This window comes from Nyctibius grandis, chromosome 1, assembly GCF_013368605.1.
Source record: "Nyctibius grandis isolate bNycGra1 chromosome 1, bNycGra1.pri, whole genome shotgun sequence".
Taxonomy (NCBI): Eukaryota; Metazoa; Chordata; class Aves; order Nyctibiiformes; family Nyctibiidae; genus Nyctibius; species Nyctibius grandis.
In genome coordinates, this window is record NC_090658.1 from 97534199 (window position 1) to 97552587 (window position 18389).

General features: G+C 36.5%; 1 protein-coding gene across 6 annotated transcripts in view; it reads right to left on the reverse strand.

Moving 5' to 3' along the window:
• The window catches only part of RIMS1 (regulating synaptic membrane exocytosis 1), a 364447-nt gene that overhangs the window by 79857 nt on the left and 266201 nt on the right, over nt 1-18389 (reverse strand). For 3 of the 6 annotated variants that reach the window (XM_068425021.1, XM_068425036.1, XM_068425011.1), the window contains 4 exons: nt 17043-17225; nt 15573-15685; nt 10340-10369; nt 455-567 (listed from right to left, as the gene is read on the reverse strand). In XM_068425021.1, coding sequence (XP_068281122.1) covers nt 455-567; nt 10340-10369; nt 15573-15685; nt 17043-17225 — 439 coding nt within the window. Of the gene's footprint in view, nt 1-454; nt 568-10339; nt 10370-15572; nt 15686-17042; nt 17226-18389 lie in introns of those variants that run through there. The other 3 variants (XM_068425045.1, XM_068425028.1, XM_068425055.1) reach the window with 3 other exon arrangements.

Here is an 18389-nt window from a genome sequence, read left to right on the forward strand (position 1 = left end):
TGCAAATATAGGAAGAGCTGCATGGGATTGGATTTAATTCTGCCTAGCTCTCTACACATCAGACAACAGCAAGGGCCTAGAGAAGACAAGAGAGTAGGGCCAACATACAATGATGCTTCCATGGCCCACTTTTCCAGCCTCCAGGGATTTGCAGGCCAGGGACTTCCTACGCTAGAGATGACATGGCTTTGTTTAACAGCAGTGGAATGATCTTTCTTCCCTGAATTAGCTTTGAAGTGTTCTGCTTTTTGCAGATTCATTTTAGGTGACATCAAAGACTGAGTCTAATGCATGTCAGATGGAGGTAAAAACTATGTTAAAAAGCTATAACTCAAAGACACTTCTGTCAGACTTCATAACACAGTGTTCTTGAGGGTTTTATGATACTTTAAATAAACAGGTTTATGGCTTAAATTTTCAAGCCAAAGTATCATTTCAATACTATTGACTTTACCTTGGTATATTGCTCACGCTCATGTTCTTGGCTAGAACCAGACCCTGATGTCTGATTATAACGGTGCATTTTCATTTTCATCTGTCTCGTTCGCTCCTCCACTACTAAGCTTGCTGCAAAAACACACAATGAAAATCGATTAAAAATAGTGAAAACCTTTTGGAAAAACAAATGGTTTAGCAACAATTTTAACTTATTTCCATCTCAACGAAACAAAGAAACGTGCCAACATGTAGAACAAGCAGGGTGTAAACACAGAACAAAGGAACGCTAATGTCAAAAAAACAACCACTTCCATTGCGAGAGTCTTTACCTGAAAATGGGCAGACACCCCAATTTCCTACATATAATCAAGCTGGTGCAACAGATACGAAAACAGTGAAAGAATTTAGGTGATAGGCTGAATTATAAACCTGTTAAGTATTCTAGATGCAGGGGACATAAATCCATGATCATCTAACCATGTATTTGCTTAAATGTAGAAAATATTACAGTAGCATTCTAAGAATTAATGCATTAAACAGGTATTAAAATTTATTTTTAAAGTAATTAACTCCTATTACTATCTTAAAACATAACTGCTTAACATAGCTAAAGACTATTTGAGAGGAATAATTTCTCCTTTCCACCAGTCATAGTAAAAAATACAGTAATTTTCTAGTAATTTTTTTTTTACAAAAAGTCCTTTAAAAGCACTACTGTGCTCTCTAACGTTCACTCCTATTTCAAAGAAATTACTTGTTCTTGTGTTTTCAATTTCCCTATGACAATGTTTGTTTAAAAAAAGAAATCTAAAACCTTCAAGAAGTTGTGGTGCTATAAAGAGCATCTTCTTCAATTTGAACACGTTACGGCAATTAATATTGGCTGTGCTTGCCACAGAAAGATGACGTTGCACTAACGGAAAGAGTGGTGTGAAAGCCCCCGGGCTAAGGCTTCATTAAAATAAGTTAACCTTTGTAGTAGTGGATAATTTTCAGAGGGAACTATTTATTCTGCCATTCTTACACTTGGTGGCACTATAAATGCAAAGGAATACCAATAAAACCAAGACCTTGAAAACTGGCACTTTTTTAACAGTTCTAGAACTACACCAAACTATTCATCAGTCACTGTCCTAAATCACAGGAGTACTCACTATGTTCATTGTGTTTTAACAGGCTATAACATCCCAGAACAACTTCTTTTATTTGGAAATTTTTGTGTGGTCACAAGTGCAAGACTGGCACTTTATTTGGGAAAACCTCCGCAAAATCTTCTGCTTTCGGATCAACCATGGATTTATATGACTCTCTCCAAAATGATTAGTTTTAAAATTCAAGATTTTTGTAAATAGCCCCTCCCGAGACCAGTGACAGGAGAGAGACACCAATGTAAAAGCTGCATGAAATCAATAACAAAATACAGAGAATTTTAAATTAGGGGAAAATAGTTACTCTATCATGTTGTTTACAGACCTGTATTGTGAATTAAGATGTACCAATGTTATCATTTCTGGGTTTTATGCTGCTAGTTAACTCTGGGATTCTTTACACATCTACTTTATGTCTGTGCTTTGCAAGCACAAAGATACAAAAAGAAAGCAGTACCCTCAGGGTTGATATTTTAAACTTCTGCTATTGCACACATCACGATTGTGCATGCATGTACCATTTGTAACGTGTTCGTGGAAATCATGGAATGTCTGTGCACTGGTTAGGTTTGAAAAAATATACAAAGATCACTGTGAAAAAATATGTTGTTTTCATGTCCTCCTTCCACATTTCTTATTTAAAATAGGAAAATTAAATACAGCAAATAACATTAAAGTTCTGCTATAGCTACAAATTTAAGGCAAGAAATAAAGTTATCATTGTAATCTTCAATCTCCCACACGCAGAGGGTGCAATCTAGGAAATTCTGCACATGCAGATTGTCACACTGGGCCCAGCGATTATTCCAGATGACTAATTATGTTGGTAAATGTGTACCTTAATTGCAATGAGTCCAGTTCCACCATCAGATATGCAGGCACAGCTCCAATTACTTCAATGGAAGTTGTATGGAGGTATCTGAAGGCAAAATTGAGCACTTTAGGTGAAATTTTTAAAGATGGCCTCTTATTTTATGGACAGATATGAAAGGACTAAGATATATCAATTAGTGACTGAAGTCAAAAACTCAGATATCTTAATCCTATCATACATGCATGAAATAGACTGAGGATATAAAATCAGAGGGAAAATTGAGACCCCTTTAAAAATTTAGCCCTATATGTGTATAGTGCACAGATTACAGTTACTCTAAAAAATAACCCTTTCATTGTGTGACTTTTAGGTGCTTCACCCTGTCAACTGTACGTTATACGAAATAATTTATAGGGAAGAATGTTACTCTGTATTACTTTCGATAACTGAGAAAGAATATTCTATTATGCAATGAGATGCTATTTCAGTGACTATACACGAAAACTACTGCAGTCAAGGTTGGGTAAATATTCAACCTTAACTCAGTAAAGGTTGATTTTTGTTATGTTTAAATCCTTAATCTTAATCCCATGATTATGTTCTGTTTTGCATCATTAGGTATCATTATATAAAAAGCATGAAAACAATTAATGAGGACCGTGAGGTAAATCTAAATTCTCTAATGGAGAAATTTAGTTTTGTGCATGGAGTAAAATGTATTTAGGTCACCAATTAGCCAGCAATGTATTTCTAAGCAAACAACTGTGTGAAATGTAAGTCTGCTCTAGAAAATACAATTGTGTTCCTTTCAGGTTTGTTTACCATGCACGTCTGAATGTATGTTGTATCTAGCTCAATTCTGTGATGGAAAATTTTGTCTGCCTGATAAGTAGCCTGGTATACTCTTTACATGTTAATCACAAGAAGCAGAAAAAATCTAACACAGGAGCAAAAGCACATTAGCAGAAGCTGTAACAAGCATAGGTAACACCACCATACAATCACATTACTTTCTTGGAACACAGCTGGTTACCACAGGTAACAAAAATTTGACATAAACAATACTTCAAGAACTTAACCTGTCCCCCCAAAAAATATGGTTCTACTTTCTTTTAGGACATCGGTATTTACAGAGTGCTCTTCCTGGAGCTCTTGAGAGGTAGGACTACACAGTAATTTACATATCAAAGCACTGTAATCCAAAGACCTCTAAATTCCACAGAGGCCCTAGAATTCAAAATATGGAGATTTACCACGAGCATCTGAAATTAGTGGTAGCACTACCATCAATATCAGTTGTGCCAACATATTACTCTCTTTGGTGTCACAAATCACACTTGAAAGAGCAATCACTCTCATCTCTTCAAGAGCCGCTGATTCAGATGTGAGATCAATCAGTATAAGCAACTGAAAGAAGAGAACTCATTAAGCAGACTGCTTAGGTAAGGAGTGCAAGTTTAGAGCTAAAGCTTTTACTACAATGGGTTTTCTTATGTAAACCATGAGAAGGTTGTACAACAATGATGTACGTAAACAATCAAGCCATGCAGGAGAGAAAAGACAGACATACAAATGGAATCAATGTTATACTTCAACTCCATTAATATATCTATTATCTGTCTGACTCTTGTAATCCCAAGTGTACTGGGTCTGGTTGGGATGGAGGTAATTTTCTTCACAGCAGCCTGTATGGTGCTGAGTTTTGGACTTGCGACTAAACCAGTGTTGATAACACACTGATGTTTTAGCAATTGCTGAGCAGTGCCTGCACAGCGCTAAGGCCTTCTCTATTTCTCATGCTGCCTGCCCCTCAGCAAGTAGGCTGGAGACTGGGAGAGGAAACAGCCAGGACAGCTGACTCCAAATGACCAAAGGGATATTCCGTACCATATAGCATCATCCTCAGCAACAAAACTGGGGGTAGTCTTTCTGAGGTAGCTGTTGCTCAGAGACTGGCTGGGCATTGGTCTGCTGGTGGGAGGGGGTGAGTTATTGCTTTTGTATCACTTGGTGGTGGGTTTGTTGGTTGGTTGTTTGGGTTTTTTTTCCATTTTTTCTGTTCACTTATTAAACTGTTTTTATCTCGGCCCACGAGATTTACTCACTTTTGCTCTTCCAATTCTCCCCCCATCTCACTGTGGAGGGTGGAGCGAGCGAGTGAGTAGATGGTGGGTGCTTAATTGCTGGCTTGGGTCAACCCACCATACCAAGCTACCAAGAATTAACTGCCCAGTGTGGTCTTCCGTCAAAGAAACAAAAGTTCCCTTAGCTATTACTCAGTTTATTACTCAACTCACTGCTAAGTCCCATTTGGCTTCCACTGTGAATGATATTCAAAGGAAGAAGACATAATCTACAAAGATTATGACCATCTCCTCTACCATAGGCTAACAGGTCCATCAGCTCCTCCTCCTGGGTCTCATCATCACATATTCAAGAAACATCCTTGTGAAGACTGTGCACCTGTAATTCATAACAGATCTTGCAGGATGCTATATGCTGGAAGTACAACTAAACATCTGGATTCCCAATCTTTTCAGATGTGATCATGGTATTAGCAAAAGAACAATTTAATGTATGTACATAATGGAATAGTTGGGTTTTTATTCATAAAGTAATTAAAAAACTCATTTGTATTTCTTGCCATAAAAGAAGTTTTGAGTAATTTAAAGGCAGTTCTGGGTAAATGTTTCCATCATAAGGAATGTGATTTTCTTATTTTATTGACAGCCTATAAAATACACTTTCTCCTTCGATTGTCTAAAATATGCAAATCCGTAATATATTACTTACAGGAGGTAGGGAATGAACTAAGGGAAATAGCTACAGCTGTCTCATGTTCAGCCTGCAACCTACCCTCAGAGAAAATTATGACAGGCTAACAGTTGTTTTTTTCTTAAAGGAGATGACCGTTTCTTAATTCCTCTAAGAGATTATGTCTTTACTAAGAATTTACATACTCCTTTTAATATGTCAGCACTATGGTAACGTTTATAGAGCCATATCTGATGGCATTAACTAGCTAACAGTCCTCATCTTTATTTCTATCCTCTGAGAAGTAGTATGGGCACATTTCGACCCCTATCTGCTGTTTAAATGAAAAAGAGGTCAGACCTGGCTAGAATCCAGAATGTGAATCCAGCAATGCATGAAATCTGACTTTAAAATAAATTCAACCTGCATTGGTATCAACAACAGATAAATCCTATGAAAATCAGTGAGAGCTACAAAAGCTGCAATAACAGTAGTGATTGGTGCAAAAGAAAATCAAGTAATTTTGAGGTTTTAAGTCCCCTATTTAAAATTTGAAGGGGACTAAACTATATATTATTTGCAAAATTTCTTCAATGGCATGATGCTATAAATACCTATCTATTAAGCTCATAGAATAATGTATGAAACATATGTGGGCTCATTTAAATAAGGGTTGTACCACATGCAGCAATACTAAACTAGCAAGGAACAGCAAAAATGCTGTAGCTGCCTTTATAGCTCTAGTTTTTAATTCCTGAGCTTACCTGTCTAGATATCCACCTCTTTCACATTACAATGATCATCAAAGAAAGAGACTCTACATTCTGTAGACTTTGGAAAGCTTTGAATCTTGACAATACATAACATCTAAAAAGAACCCACTCATACATTTGGAAAAAAGGATTAGAATTGTTTTAGCACTGAAACTACCTCCTACGTAGCAATGTGACATCTTGGATTCTTGACCATCACCAAATTCCAAGAAAAACCATCTTCTACCCAAAACTGAACCGCTGTACATGCTACACAGGTATCTCCAGAAAAATGTCACTCTCTCTGAAGCAGAGACTTGTTGCTGTCTAGCAAATAACAAAGCAAGAAAGGAGAAGGAAAATTTTGGCAGGGTCCATGAAAGTAAGCCTTTATGCTTACAAAAAGAACAACAAATGCTTAAATGCCATACAGAGATAAGGGGTTTTAGGACATTAAAAAAAAACATGGAAACTGGAAGATATTGAATTTATCTAAGGATGACTATCACTCAAAGCATGCTGTTGGTAAAAAAGATTTAGGGAGAAGTCAAGAGAATTATAAATAGTCCAGGACGTGGTCTTGCAGAAACAGATTTAAGAAATGATTGAAAATATGACAAATATGGCTTGATTGTGGGAAGATTTCTAACAGTAGAAGGCTCTTCAATTAGCGGATACAGGTATAATAATGACCAGTAGCTATGAAGCAGTTAGATGAAGTCAGATAAATATGTAAGTACTAAGACGTATGTTTAAAAGTCAGCTGGTTAAACACAGGAACAATTTTCCATCACTTGCAGTCATTAAGTGAAAATACCTTTCTAAAAGGACATTCTTGCTCAAACCCCAGCATGGGCTTAATGCCAAGAACAGCTGGTGCCATTACCTGGTCTGTGATCAAAACTGATAACCATATTGGTCTTTTCTAGACTACAGAAAACCTATGGATGCCTTAGCACTGGCTATACCATTTTCTGTGATGTCTGCAACAAACACAGAATTTGCTCTTCAGGCAGTCCATATTTCTGTTCAAGATGGTCAAGGCAGAAACAAGGTGTAGGCAAACAGTACAATTTGGAAATCCTCCAAGTCTTAACTGTACTATTAATTACTGGAGTAAGCTACAGAACAAGAAGAAATCAGCATAAAAATTTCAGACAGCTGTAAACCTTACCTGTAGATATCACACATCCTTTATGATGCAAACTTTAAGGGAAAAAGTCTAAAAGTCTAAAATGATAGAAAGATTTGCTTACACAAGGAAGCTACTGAAAAAATAAGTTAAAATGAAAATTTATCTCATAAAGACTATTTTAAAGTAACAGTGTTTCTGGGCCAGAAACAGCAGGTTCTGGCAGGGCAACAGGGAACTGCACTTATACCAGAAGCCAACAGAGATCTGACCTATTCTTCACTCTCAGTCTTCATACTAAGAAGAAAAGTTGAACAATGACAAACAGCTACAGCTACAATGCAGTCTAGAGGTATGTACACTTAGCCTTTCTACACTGCAAAAGCCAGAAGCTTCATCTCTCTGTAGTGCTTAGATGCTCTCTGGATAGGAATCAGAGGAAAAAAAACGGTATCTGGTTTGAGGAAGTGAGAGGTGGAAGCTGGAGAAGAATGTCCAGTGTATAGCAGGATGCAGAACCAATGTCCAGCACAAAGGCAGGTGAATAAAGCAGCCATGAGATTTAGATGGGAGAATCCCCCAGTGCGGTGGGCAAGGGAAATGAGAGGGCAAGGGAGCATTCACTGGAGAGCTGGCTGTGCTGCACAGGGGAGAGAACTCACACTGGTGTTGGACCAGGATGAAGCATTTCAGAAATAATACAGAGAGCCTCCACGTTATTTCTGTTCAGCCTTCAGGATGATTTTTGGAATATACACAGAAAGAGTATCCTTGTGGTAGGTTTCATGACTTTAAAAATCCACAGCGAACTCTACTGTGAAATTTAAAAAACACACAAGATTTTGAAATCATGAGCAGATGAATTTTTTGAAATATAAGGTTAGTAACAGTGAAAAATCAATTTGTTGCTAAGATAAAGAACCAATTACCACTTCTCTGCATATACAACTTCAAAAAGTGCTTATTGGCAACATGCAGACAGTGAGGGAGATGGGCTCTGAAGCCTGCTCTGCAGCCCTGGTCCCTGTACCTGACTAGAATGTGCTGTGGCTCCTTTAAGCTTGTGTGCATGGGTTTCCTTTCCATGGGAGCTGGTACCACTCTGGGCCTCCTCCCAGATCAGAACTGAGGCATGACCAAAGCACACACTCAGACAGCCAAGCTGGGAAATGAGCTTGGATCCCCCAGTACACTCAGAAGGATGGTGGCCACCTTGAGTTTAATAACTCACTCCAGGAGGAAGATAAGCCAATATAAAAATCTGAACCAGCTAATCCATCACTCAGTTATTCCTCAAAGAGTTTCAAGGATGATCCAAACAGAAGCTTCTATTTAAAAGAAAACAAGAAAACAAACATATACTTCTTAAAATTTGAAAAAAGTAAACCACTGGTTTTGGCAGCAATCTGAGACAGCATGTTAGTAACCTGGTGAAGAACTTATCACAACCCTTCCCATTGATTAAGTGGAACACGTTTGATTTCTTTGTTGTAGATTTATCTGGTCAGTGTTGTTCATATCTGTAGTATATGCTTTCCTTCATAACTATGTCTCTTGTTACTTAATATCCTGTAACCCCCTCATCTCTATCTCCCATTCATCTACTGTTTTTTCTTTTTATCTCTTATTCTGCACTGAGGAAAGTCATAGGTGACAGTGGGCTACCAGTGTAAGTAAGCTCAACTTAGTTATTCATGGTACCCCAGAACTGCCAGCACTCCACTTCTTCCTGCTCCTCTTCTTTTGCCCAACCCTTTTTTTCTACCTCCAGGCTGCATCTGCATTCAGCTCCCTTGAGCCAGAGGAATCTGTGTGCGTAGAGATCTCATCACCTTCTACACACTCCCAAATCTTGAGCCAAATCCATCCAAATCTTGGAAACAAGCTCTTTTACAAACCTGTTACAGGCATGGTCTAGTTTGTCTGCGTAAGGTCCCTTGTTTTAAACAAAGAAACATCCACTGCAGTCCAAATCACAGGGCAAGGTTTGTGAACTTGAAAGAGGCATAAACAACAAACTGGCATGATTGATTTGTATTGTTCTGTTTGAGAGAAATATAAATACTGAATAAAACAAAAATGACAGAAATAATTTGCAAAATCAACCATTCTTAGCACTTTCTTAAGATACTTCATAGTACATTCTTAACACTGCAAAATAACCTGTAATTGCTAATACCTAAGTTAAATACTATTTCTTTTTCACCTTTTTTTTAACATTTATCATGAAAATATACTCCTGAGTATTGGTGTGGGTGTTGGAATTCATAGTTAGTGGAACAGCTGCCGTATTTTTACCTAAGCAAGTATGAATGCATCAGTGGGATTCATCCTTTCAGAAAGTAAAGAAGTTGTAGGAGATATTCTAATTCAAGTTCAACTCACAATTTGGCACTGACCCACTAAAGCCTGTATTCAGACCAGAATTTCCCAAGATCTGCAGGACTCAGGACTAAAGGTCAGAAAAGGTTCATCTGTGCTATTAATGTTTATGCAGCATTTTGCTGTTAACATTAAAAGGGACTATTTTTTTCTTTTTTTCTCTCCAAGCTTCATTCTGATTTGAGGTAACTCCTATTTTCAGAAAAAAAGAAAAAAAATAGAACTTCTTTGCAATGTTGCCTCAACACGGACATGAAAAACTACACTTTTCACTTTGTGGGACAGCCTTAGATACCTGTTGTTTGAGCTCACTGACTCTCTGGTATCAGCACAGACATGGAGAATTCATAGGAGGGCAAATTCATAGAAGGTGATCACTGTATGTCTGCCCCAGAAACCTGTCCTACAACATGACTAACTTTCTGAATGTCAAGGTCTTGTCATGCAAATAAAACATAGCTCATTCTTCAGAATCTGTCTGCATTCAAAGGATAGTTTCTAGCCATCATCACCTTCAACTATTTTTAAGCCAGACCGTCGAAACATCCTTCACAGATGCCAAGAGCCATGGCTGCATCACTAGAAGCAGATCCTGTGCAGAGCTCAAGAGCAGCTTAGGTAAAATCCTAGTCTTTGAGTAAGCTTTAACTCAATCGAGCAGCTTCTGAGCAATGTAAAATACCACGACTACTCCTCTTAAATCCAGTATATTGTGTTTTAATAGGAAAACTAGAAATCAAGAGAAACCACTTTTAGATTCTAAACAGAGGGATCAGATAGCATATAGACATTTGAGAGACAACCTTCTCGCCTGTTAAACACAGTTAACTAAATACTATATGCTGACATGGAATATATCGAGGGAAAAAACAGTATTAACAGTTACCAAACATTTGTAAAAAATTACATAAATATTTACCTTTTGTGGAAGAGTTAAAAGTCTCTTGCTCTTCAATGAATTAAATGCACGGAATGATGGAAACAGAAAAAGAAATCAGCAAATTTAAAGTTAGATAAAGAAATGTGTTACATGTGACAATGGCATGTACAGTAGGCAGTACTCCAGCATATGTAAAAGTAATGTTGAAAATTAAAATGATAAACCATGACAAATAATAAAGCCTATGACTTTTTCTTTAAAATTAACAGGAACAATGAAGCTACTGAGATCCAGATTGTGGACTCTTTAAGTATTCCGCTTGAGCAGTACTGTCATACCCAAATTTATGACTGACATAAAAATCTTAAAATTGCTTTAAGTATCACTCTCACTCCTGAACCACGAGCCCTGTTTTAGATTCTGAAGCCTTCTCTGCAATAATGAGTGTTACAAATTTATTTTCTATTAACTGAAATCTATAATACTCAATAACCACTGGACTATTGAAAATCAGTTCTTAAGGAAAACATCAAAGATTATGAGGCTTGAACTCATTTGCAAGACTGAGCAATGCTGAGAAAAAATACTCTCTAGCACGAGTAAAGATTCCACAAGCTGCCTCAAAATATGCGGTGCCACCTAATAATATCAAAATAAAGCCAGAAATATGAAGACAAAACAAACAATGCTAACAGACTAAAATATAAAATTGAAACGATTTATTCTTTTTCTTTTGCCACTCAAGTTTTGTACTGATGGATCTGAAAAAAGGCTTTAACTGAAAGGGTTTGATCTTTTACCATTACTCAAGCCATGCTCTCACTGCAATGACATTTCAATTATCAAGTACATATAAAAAGAACGGGTTATCTAGCTATTAATTTTCTTTTTAGGATCTTAAGTTGGTTAAATATAAAAAGGTATTTGCAACTCAAATGTATTATTTGACAACACTGATTTTCTGTATGAAACTCTGATTCTTATTTGTTACAAGGTAACACTGGACATCAAAACATTTCGTTCCTCTATGATGTGACTGCCATTAAAGACTTGTACATATATTATACACACATATTTATACATCCCTACTCAGTACCAGTAGAGTCTTCAATGTAGGTTTCCCTCATGGAACAGCAGCACACAGATACGCATGCACTTCACCCCGCATACAAGCTATGTACAAATCTTGCGTAGCTTTTCTAATATGAGCTAAGATACAGCAATATTTAATGCTGTCGCACTTTTGCTTTTCTAAAGGTCAGTGCATAAGGCCTATTGATGTAAACAGATGCCACTGGAAACACATACAGCCACACTAGTTCGGTTACATTTACAGATGCTCTTTACATGTAAATAAGCTGCTGATTATCACAAACCTTACTCTCATTATAGGATTTCTGAAACATGAAACCACATTGTCGAGGTTATGAAAAAGAAACCACGCTGCGAAGAGCCAAATAGAAGCAGATACAGGGAGAAAGACTTGTTTGGCATGAATAAGCTCTTAAAGGTCATTTCTATACTACAAACAATCACTGCACATTTATCTTGCTGGTTCATAAATTTCAATAGTACATAATATGTTTTTTCTTATTCACTTGCTAGATTTCCTAATATTATCCCTAATATTATCTACTGCAGCTAAAAATGAGTGTAGAAAAATGCTACAGATCTTCAGGCTGTATTCATTTCCTTGATCAATACAATGATTAACCATTATACAAAAGTGTAGAGACCCACCCTCAAATCCTATTCAAGCAAGAATTCCTGTGACATTTAATAGTCGCAATGACAGAGCACAGACTGAGTACAGATCGCAGAAATATGCTTTATACAAAAGTATCATCATTTAAAAACCATGCAGATACATAACAGAGTTGTTATAGAAACAGCTGAAAAACAAAGTCGACGCAGAATCCCTGCCCCTCTTAACAATTTGCACAGTTCCACTCAAACATGATGCAAATAATTAAAAAAACACTGATGCAAATCTCTTACAGGTTGGCACAGGATGACATATTGAGAACACAGCATTGTCCTTACCATGGCTTAGAATTTCACTGCTTTAGTCACTGAGACAAAACATATTATTCAGGTCCTTTTATAAAATTATCAGTTAAAACAAAGAAATAAAAAATGCTTCTTAAGTAGCATAAGTCAGGATAATGACTACTAAATCGTGACCTTTTGAAAACACACACAGACACACCTATACCAGAATAACTTTCAATATTCAAGCATCTCAAGACCTTTCATTACAATAACATCCCAGTGTGTCCTGCACTCTAGGAAATACTGCTGATGGGGTTGCAAAGGATAGAAATACAGCCATGTCTTTCTTGAATATCACGGGGATTAAAATAAAAATCACATTGCCTAAAAATTACAGAAGCCTACAATCTTAACTGTAACCACTTTAAAAAGTCTGCATGTACTGGAGTTGATAAAAATATTGTTTAGTTAGAACTGTTTCAATTGAAAATAATTACCTCCCTCGCCCACTCCAAAACTAGGCAAAGCTGCTATCCTCTTTAGAACATAATCACCAAGAAGACTTTTTTTTTTTTGCACTAGTGTGCCTAATTACACTGTTTTGAGGTTTTAGTCCTTAAATTGCACTTTTTCCTCTACATTTAATATTTTTTTCTCTGTTTCTGATCAGTAGTACCAGCCCCATTTCTGTCAAGGAATAGGGACCACTACTTCAGTCTTCTCTGTAAGAATTACTTCTATGAGATTTTTTTTTTAACAAAGTGTGTCTACTAATAAGGACCTTTTAAAACTACCTTATTTTCTCAGAAGTTGACTTTTTATGATTCTCAAACTGCTCACCAGAGCAGTAACTAAGACAACATCATCTGGTAGAGACAAGGAAACAACCATTTTTTTTTGTTCTAAACTTGACAATAACAAAATGGAATGTCCGAGATGCAATGTCAGTCCTAGAAGAAGCCTTATTAGCATGGATATGATCATTTACAATTGAGAGCTAAAGATTAAAGATTGAGTTAAAATATCACTCTGTTTCTCGAGATGAAAAGCACTACCAGTCTCTCGCTTCTTCATTAACTCTCATTTGTTCCATAATGAGAGCTTTAGAGAGTAATAAAATTACATTACTGGATTCTTCTATGCCTCCTGAATATGCAAAGAGTAAATAAAAACCCCACTCTTGATATACAGACATTCAGTCTTTGTACAGCAATCACTGTGATTTTTAAAACAGATACAGATTCATAGATGTATATATTTAGATGTGTATTCAACCCTCCTGACACAACAGAATTTGTATAGAGTGCAAAGAAGGCATTTACTATAAAAATGATACTTTATGGTATACCATACAGGATTTTCTTGAAACACTTGCTGTCAATACTGACCACCAAAAAGTAGCTTTATTTATAAATGAAGAAAATGCATTTTGAAATGCTCCCTATAACAGTTCTATATTGCACTAGATTTTGACATCATCTATATCCATGGCGACTGTGAATTTAAATCATTCAGACACAATTCTGTTCCAAGTACAGTTAATGGAAATCTTTTACAGACCTCAATATGCTTTGGATTCAGTCCTACATCAGGGTCAGATCACTCCTAGTCTCTCCATTTGACCCTGATACTCATTTGACAGGGATTAAAGATGTGAAACTGATATAAAAATTTGATACTGTAAATCAGAGCAAATACTATGGTCTTATAGCCTCACTGAATTTCATTTCTTACAGTAGTACAAAGTTTATATATACTATCATATTTATTTCAGAAGATACTGACAAAGCTATTTAAAAATATTTTATAAAATCTACTCAGTTTAGTACTTCTCTGCAAATACATTCTCAGCTTGAACAAAGCGTTAAACATGGGTAAAATCAGAAAACCTCCCCTTCAAAAGGACAAGCCAGTAACTTAGACAAAACCAAAGTACTATGTAGAGAAGGAAATCTCTTTAGCCTTCAATTCCATGTGCCCTAATACAGCCATATTGACACAGGCAGTATGATACATAACCACAAAGTAAACGATACGTTGCATCCTATTTGTATGTTTTATACGTCAGACGCAAGCATATCAACCACAAGTGTAAACGAGTTCAGTGAAACAGCATTACTTTATAGATGTTCACAGTATCAACAACTTTCTAATCCTAGAGTAGTTTTCCCATCTCTACTCACTTTCATGGTAAGTTCTACATTCATTTCCAATGTCTTTAACAAAACATAAACTAGTATTTTATTCTCAACACACAAGTTATCAAGAACAGTAGAAAGATGATAGATGAATATCCAAAGGAAAGCCAACTTAAAATTAAATTAAAAGCTGATTCATCATCATATATTGTACCAAGTTCTGAAATTGCAGAAGAAAAATGAAAGAAATTTGAAATTAATTACTTATTACGTTTCCCTAAAAAGCACCCAACTTACTAGTAGGCAGAAATAGAAGCTGTAAATGTAGTTTGTAACTAGTTTATAACCCAGACAGTCCTAGATTCACTACAAAACAAGCGGACTTGAATGCAAAGTTTAAAACGAATAAAACTCACTTGTATTATTATATTAACCATTCAGAATAAACACATATATAAAAAAAGAATATGTTTTTATATGTGTTAATTGAAGGTGTAGTAAACCATCACAGCTCAAAGCCATAAAATTAATGTAAGCTTATTGCATGCTAATGTAAGCCATCACACAAAAAAACCCTGCGGTAACCTATCATGGTGAGAATGTCATGGTCAGCAACTTTATCTAGTCAAGAAAGCGGTCTGCCAACAGTTCTATAAAGCACTACAGTATTTCATCATTAGAAGCATTTCTTTAATTTCCATGTGGAAGAAAACCTTGCGGTACATGGCAAACTCAGTTGGTGCTTGCAGTCAATGAGAAAACAGGCTTTTTAAACACAGAAGAAAACCTGAATGTGCAAATATTATCCACTGTGCCATTTCATTTTACCATAATAGCTCATACTCTGTGTGCAGTATGTTGCTAGAAAAGGAAACAGTGATATTCATAATTATTTGATATTAGCATGTAAAAAACATCTTCCACAATCACTAGGTGTACATTTTCTTTTACAGAAAAGAGCATCCACCAGTCAAACTTTACTGGATTTCCCAGACTACAAATATGCTTTCATTCTCTTCTATTGCTTTATTGGTAGAAATATAGCATTGGAAACGTAGTTATGAAAGTAGACTTTAAGTAAAAAAAAAAAAAAAAAAAAAAAATCAAAGAGTTTGAGCTATCATAAGCTCATTATTTGATACCTTGCTCTATACTGCCACTTCTTACTGGAACTTGTGGTAGCTGTCTTCCCCTGCGACTGCTGAAGGATGTGTCTGCAGGAGGAGACTGTGTGGGACTTCCTTGTTGATGTATTCTGCAAACGAAATGAAGATAAAAGTAAAATAACTCAAATGAAGAGAATTTTTATATTCTGAACTTTAAACACATTAATTTGGATATACTGAGGATGGGTTTGAAGAAGATTGCATTTGGTGTATGCCTTATGCACATACTCAGGTCCGGATACCTAGTAAACTTACAAGGTCTCATGTTTAATTTCTCTAACTACCTTCAACTAAGGAGAAATATTTTCCTTTGCTTTGTTGTTTGTTTTGTTTTGTTTTTTTTTTTTTAATAGAGTACTAGTCAAAAAACACTGAACGAAAAGCAGTTTTCTAAGAATAATTTATGATTATGACTCACAATTTATGTATGTTCTCCTGCACTGGCACAAGGGCAATACAAAATGACACCTCTATATTTTATTAACTTTTGTATTCCCTTTGTGCTGTTGTAATAATTGCACAAGGCCACGCAGAACTGGACAGCAAGTATCTATTCCCATGGGATAACGTGTTAGTTTTCCCTGAACTCAAAGAAGGAAAAAGACCTTTAACCTTGGTATTGGAAGGGTGCATGTGTGTGTGCGCACAGAGAATGTACAAGATTTTTAATATTGTTACCTAAGCAAATATCCTAAACCCCTCTGGTGGAATTCTAGCTACCACTATTTCAGAGCACCTTGGCTACTTGATTTCTTATACATAGATACAGCATCTGAGTGTAACACATCAAACACCTTTGTAATGCTGGTAAGTTTGCATTTAAAATAAGTAGGGCCACCTCTAATAACTAGGGAAAAAGTTTAAGAAAGTAAAACAAAGATAAGAAGCAGCAGACTGCTGAGAGGGAGAGCTTACTATTAAATGCCCTTGCCAGTTACAATAATATCACTCTCACTATAGTGGATAAGCACTGTTTATCTACTACACTAAAGTTGCAAGCAGGTAATTTGCAATTTTAAGTAACACATTTGATCAAGTTCAAAATACTGTTGACTTTCACACTATGTAGATCATCTGACTTTTCTCTTAGTCTGCACGATCAGAGTTAGCTGTGTGAACAGCACATGATTTCCTGCACAGTTTTTAAGCAAAATACCTTGATAATTTTCATATGGATACAGAACAAAACACAACAATGGAAGGACGAAACACAGCCAATTTTTGCTCTTACAGCGCATAACTATTTAAGTTCAATAGCAAGAAGTACTATCTGGATGGTGAAGATAGGCGACGTAAAGGATATGGGAGAAGTGTAAATATCATGAAGAGAGTATAATCTACAGTGCCAGAATGAGTGAACACGTCATGTATGCTCAGGAAAGTACAACACCACACTGACACCTGGGAGGCAGAACATGAAAGCTGTGCTGTACACGTAATAGCAACCTTGTCAGAAGTGGAGAAGGTGGCGCCGACCCTCCGGGCGCTAGGTGATGTACAGAGCATAAGGGTCTGATACTAGAGTGCTCACTCGACCTTGAGCGAGCGTGATGTTTTCCCCTAACGACTGGCTGTTCAGTTGTTCGTGGGGTTGGAAGTCCCCTTCTAGAAAGACATGGTAGCAGACCCCTAAAACATCATGGCCAAAAAGAAACTGTTCAGTTGTTAGCTCCAGGCACACCTTCCCATGCCCCCCTCCACCAAAGAACATTCCAAATCCTGGCTGCAGGACCAGGGTTGACATTTCAGATTGAATTTATTAGTTCTGAATGCAAATCAATTGCCAAAATGATGAACTGCAGAACACTCACCACTGCAGATACACATGACCCTAAATTGTGGAACTGTTGAACTGCACTGCATATAGTGGACAGTCAGCCAAACACTCTAGCTGCATCTTAAACACAGCAAGCACAAGCTAACAACGTGTACACATAAGTACCAGCACAGAATAGGCTATGAATACCTAGTTTTACCATAAAGCATTTCTGTTTCTAAAACATACCTTTTATCTTCATTAAAAATATTAACTGGATTTCAATTAGTGTCCTAAGAAAGGACAATATGTAAGCACATATATGTAATTCCCTTGGTTTCCTTAGGAGTTTGAAATAAATAATCTATTTAAGTATCTTTCTGCTGTAAGCCCTAAAACAGAAATAGAGTTCTGAAGGAACTCTAATGAAAATATAATTAAAATATGCAGTAAGACTAATCATGTTAGTATAATAAAGCATAATCATTAGTAGTTTAATAATTGCATACACTGCAAGTGTAAGATAACCAGAAACGTTTCAAGTTTGGAGAGTGACAAAATATTCCAACTGTGCATTTTTACTCTTCTTGGTTTCCCAACAATGCAGCATTTTGTAAATGGTACTACTGTATCTGCTCTTATTTAAGAAATTTCAGTTTCCTGTGATATCATTTCACTGTGAGGCTTTTGGTGGTGTTTTTTTTCTTTTAAATTTCTGCAGACTTATGAAGTCTCCCCTCACACATCCAGCACAACTTCCCCACAAGATACGGTCAAAGTAACCAAGGGACTGTGGTTCATATGACTATCATACACTGAAAAGTCATCCTAAAAAAAAGTATATATGAGGTAACATGCAGATGCCTTCCACAGATAAGAAACAGGTTTGGTTTCAAAGCCGTTTCATCAGTAACAGTTTATGTGGAAGTCCAGTCACAATGCAACAAACCAGGATTCTGTGGCCCTTGCTATATTCTCTCTCTTAAACCTTAACATTTCTTTAGCTTAACTCCCAGCTTGCCCTGGTGTTAACCGTA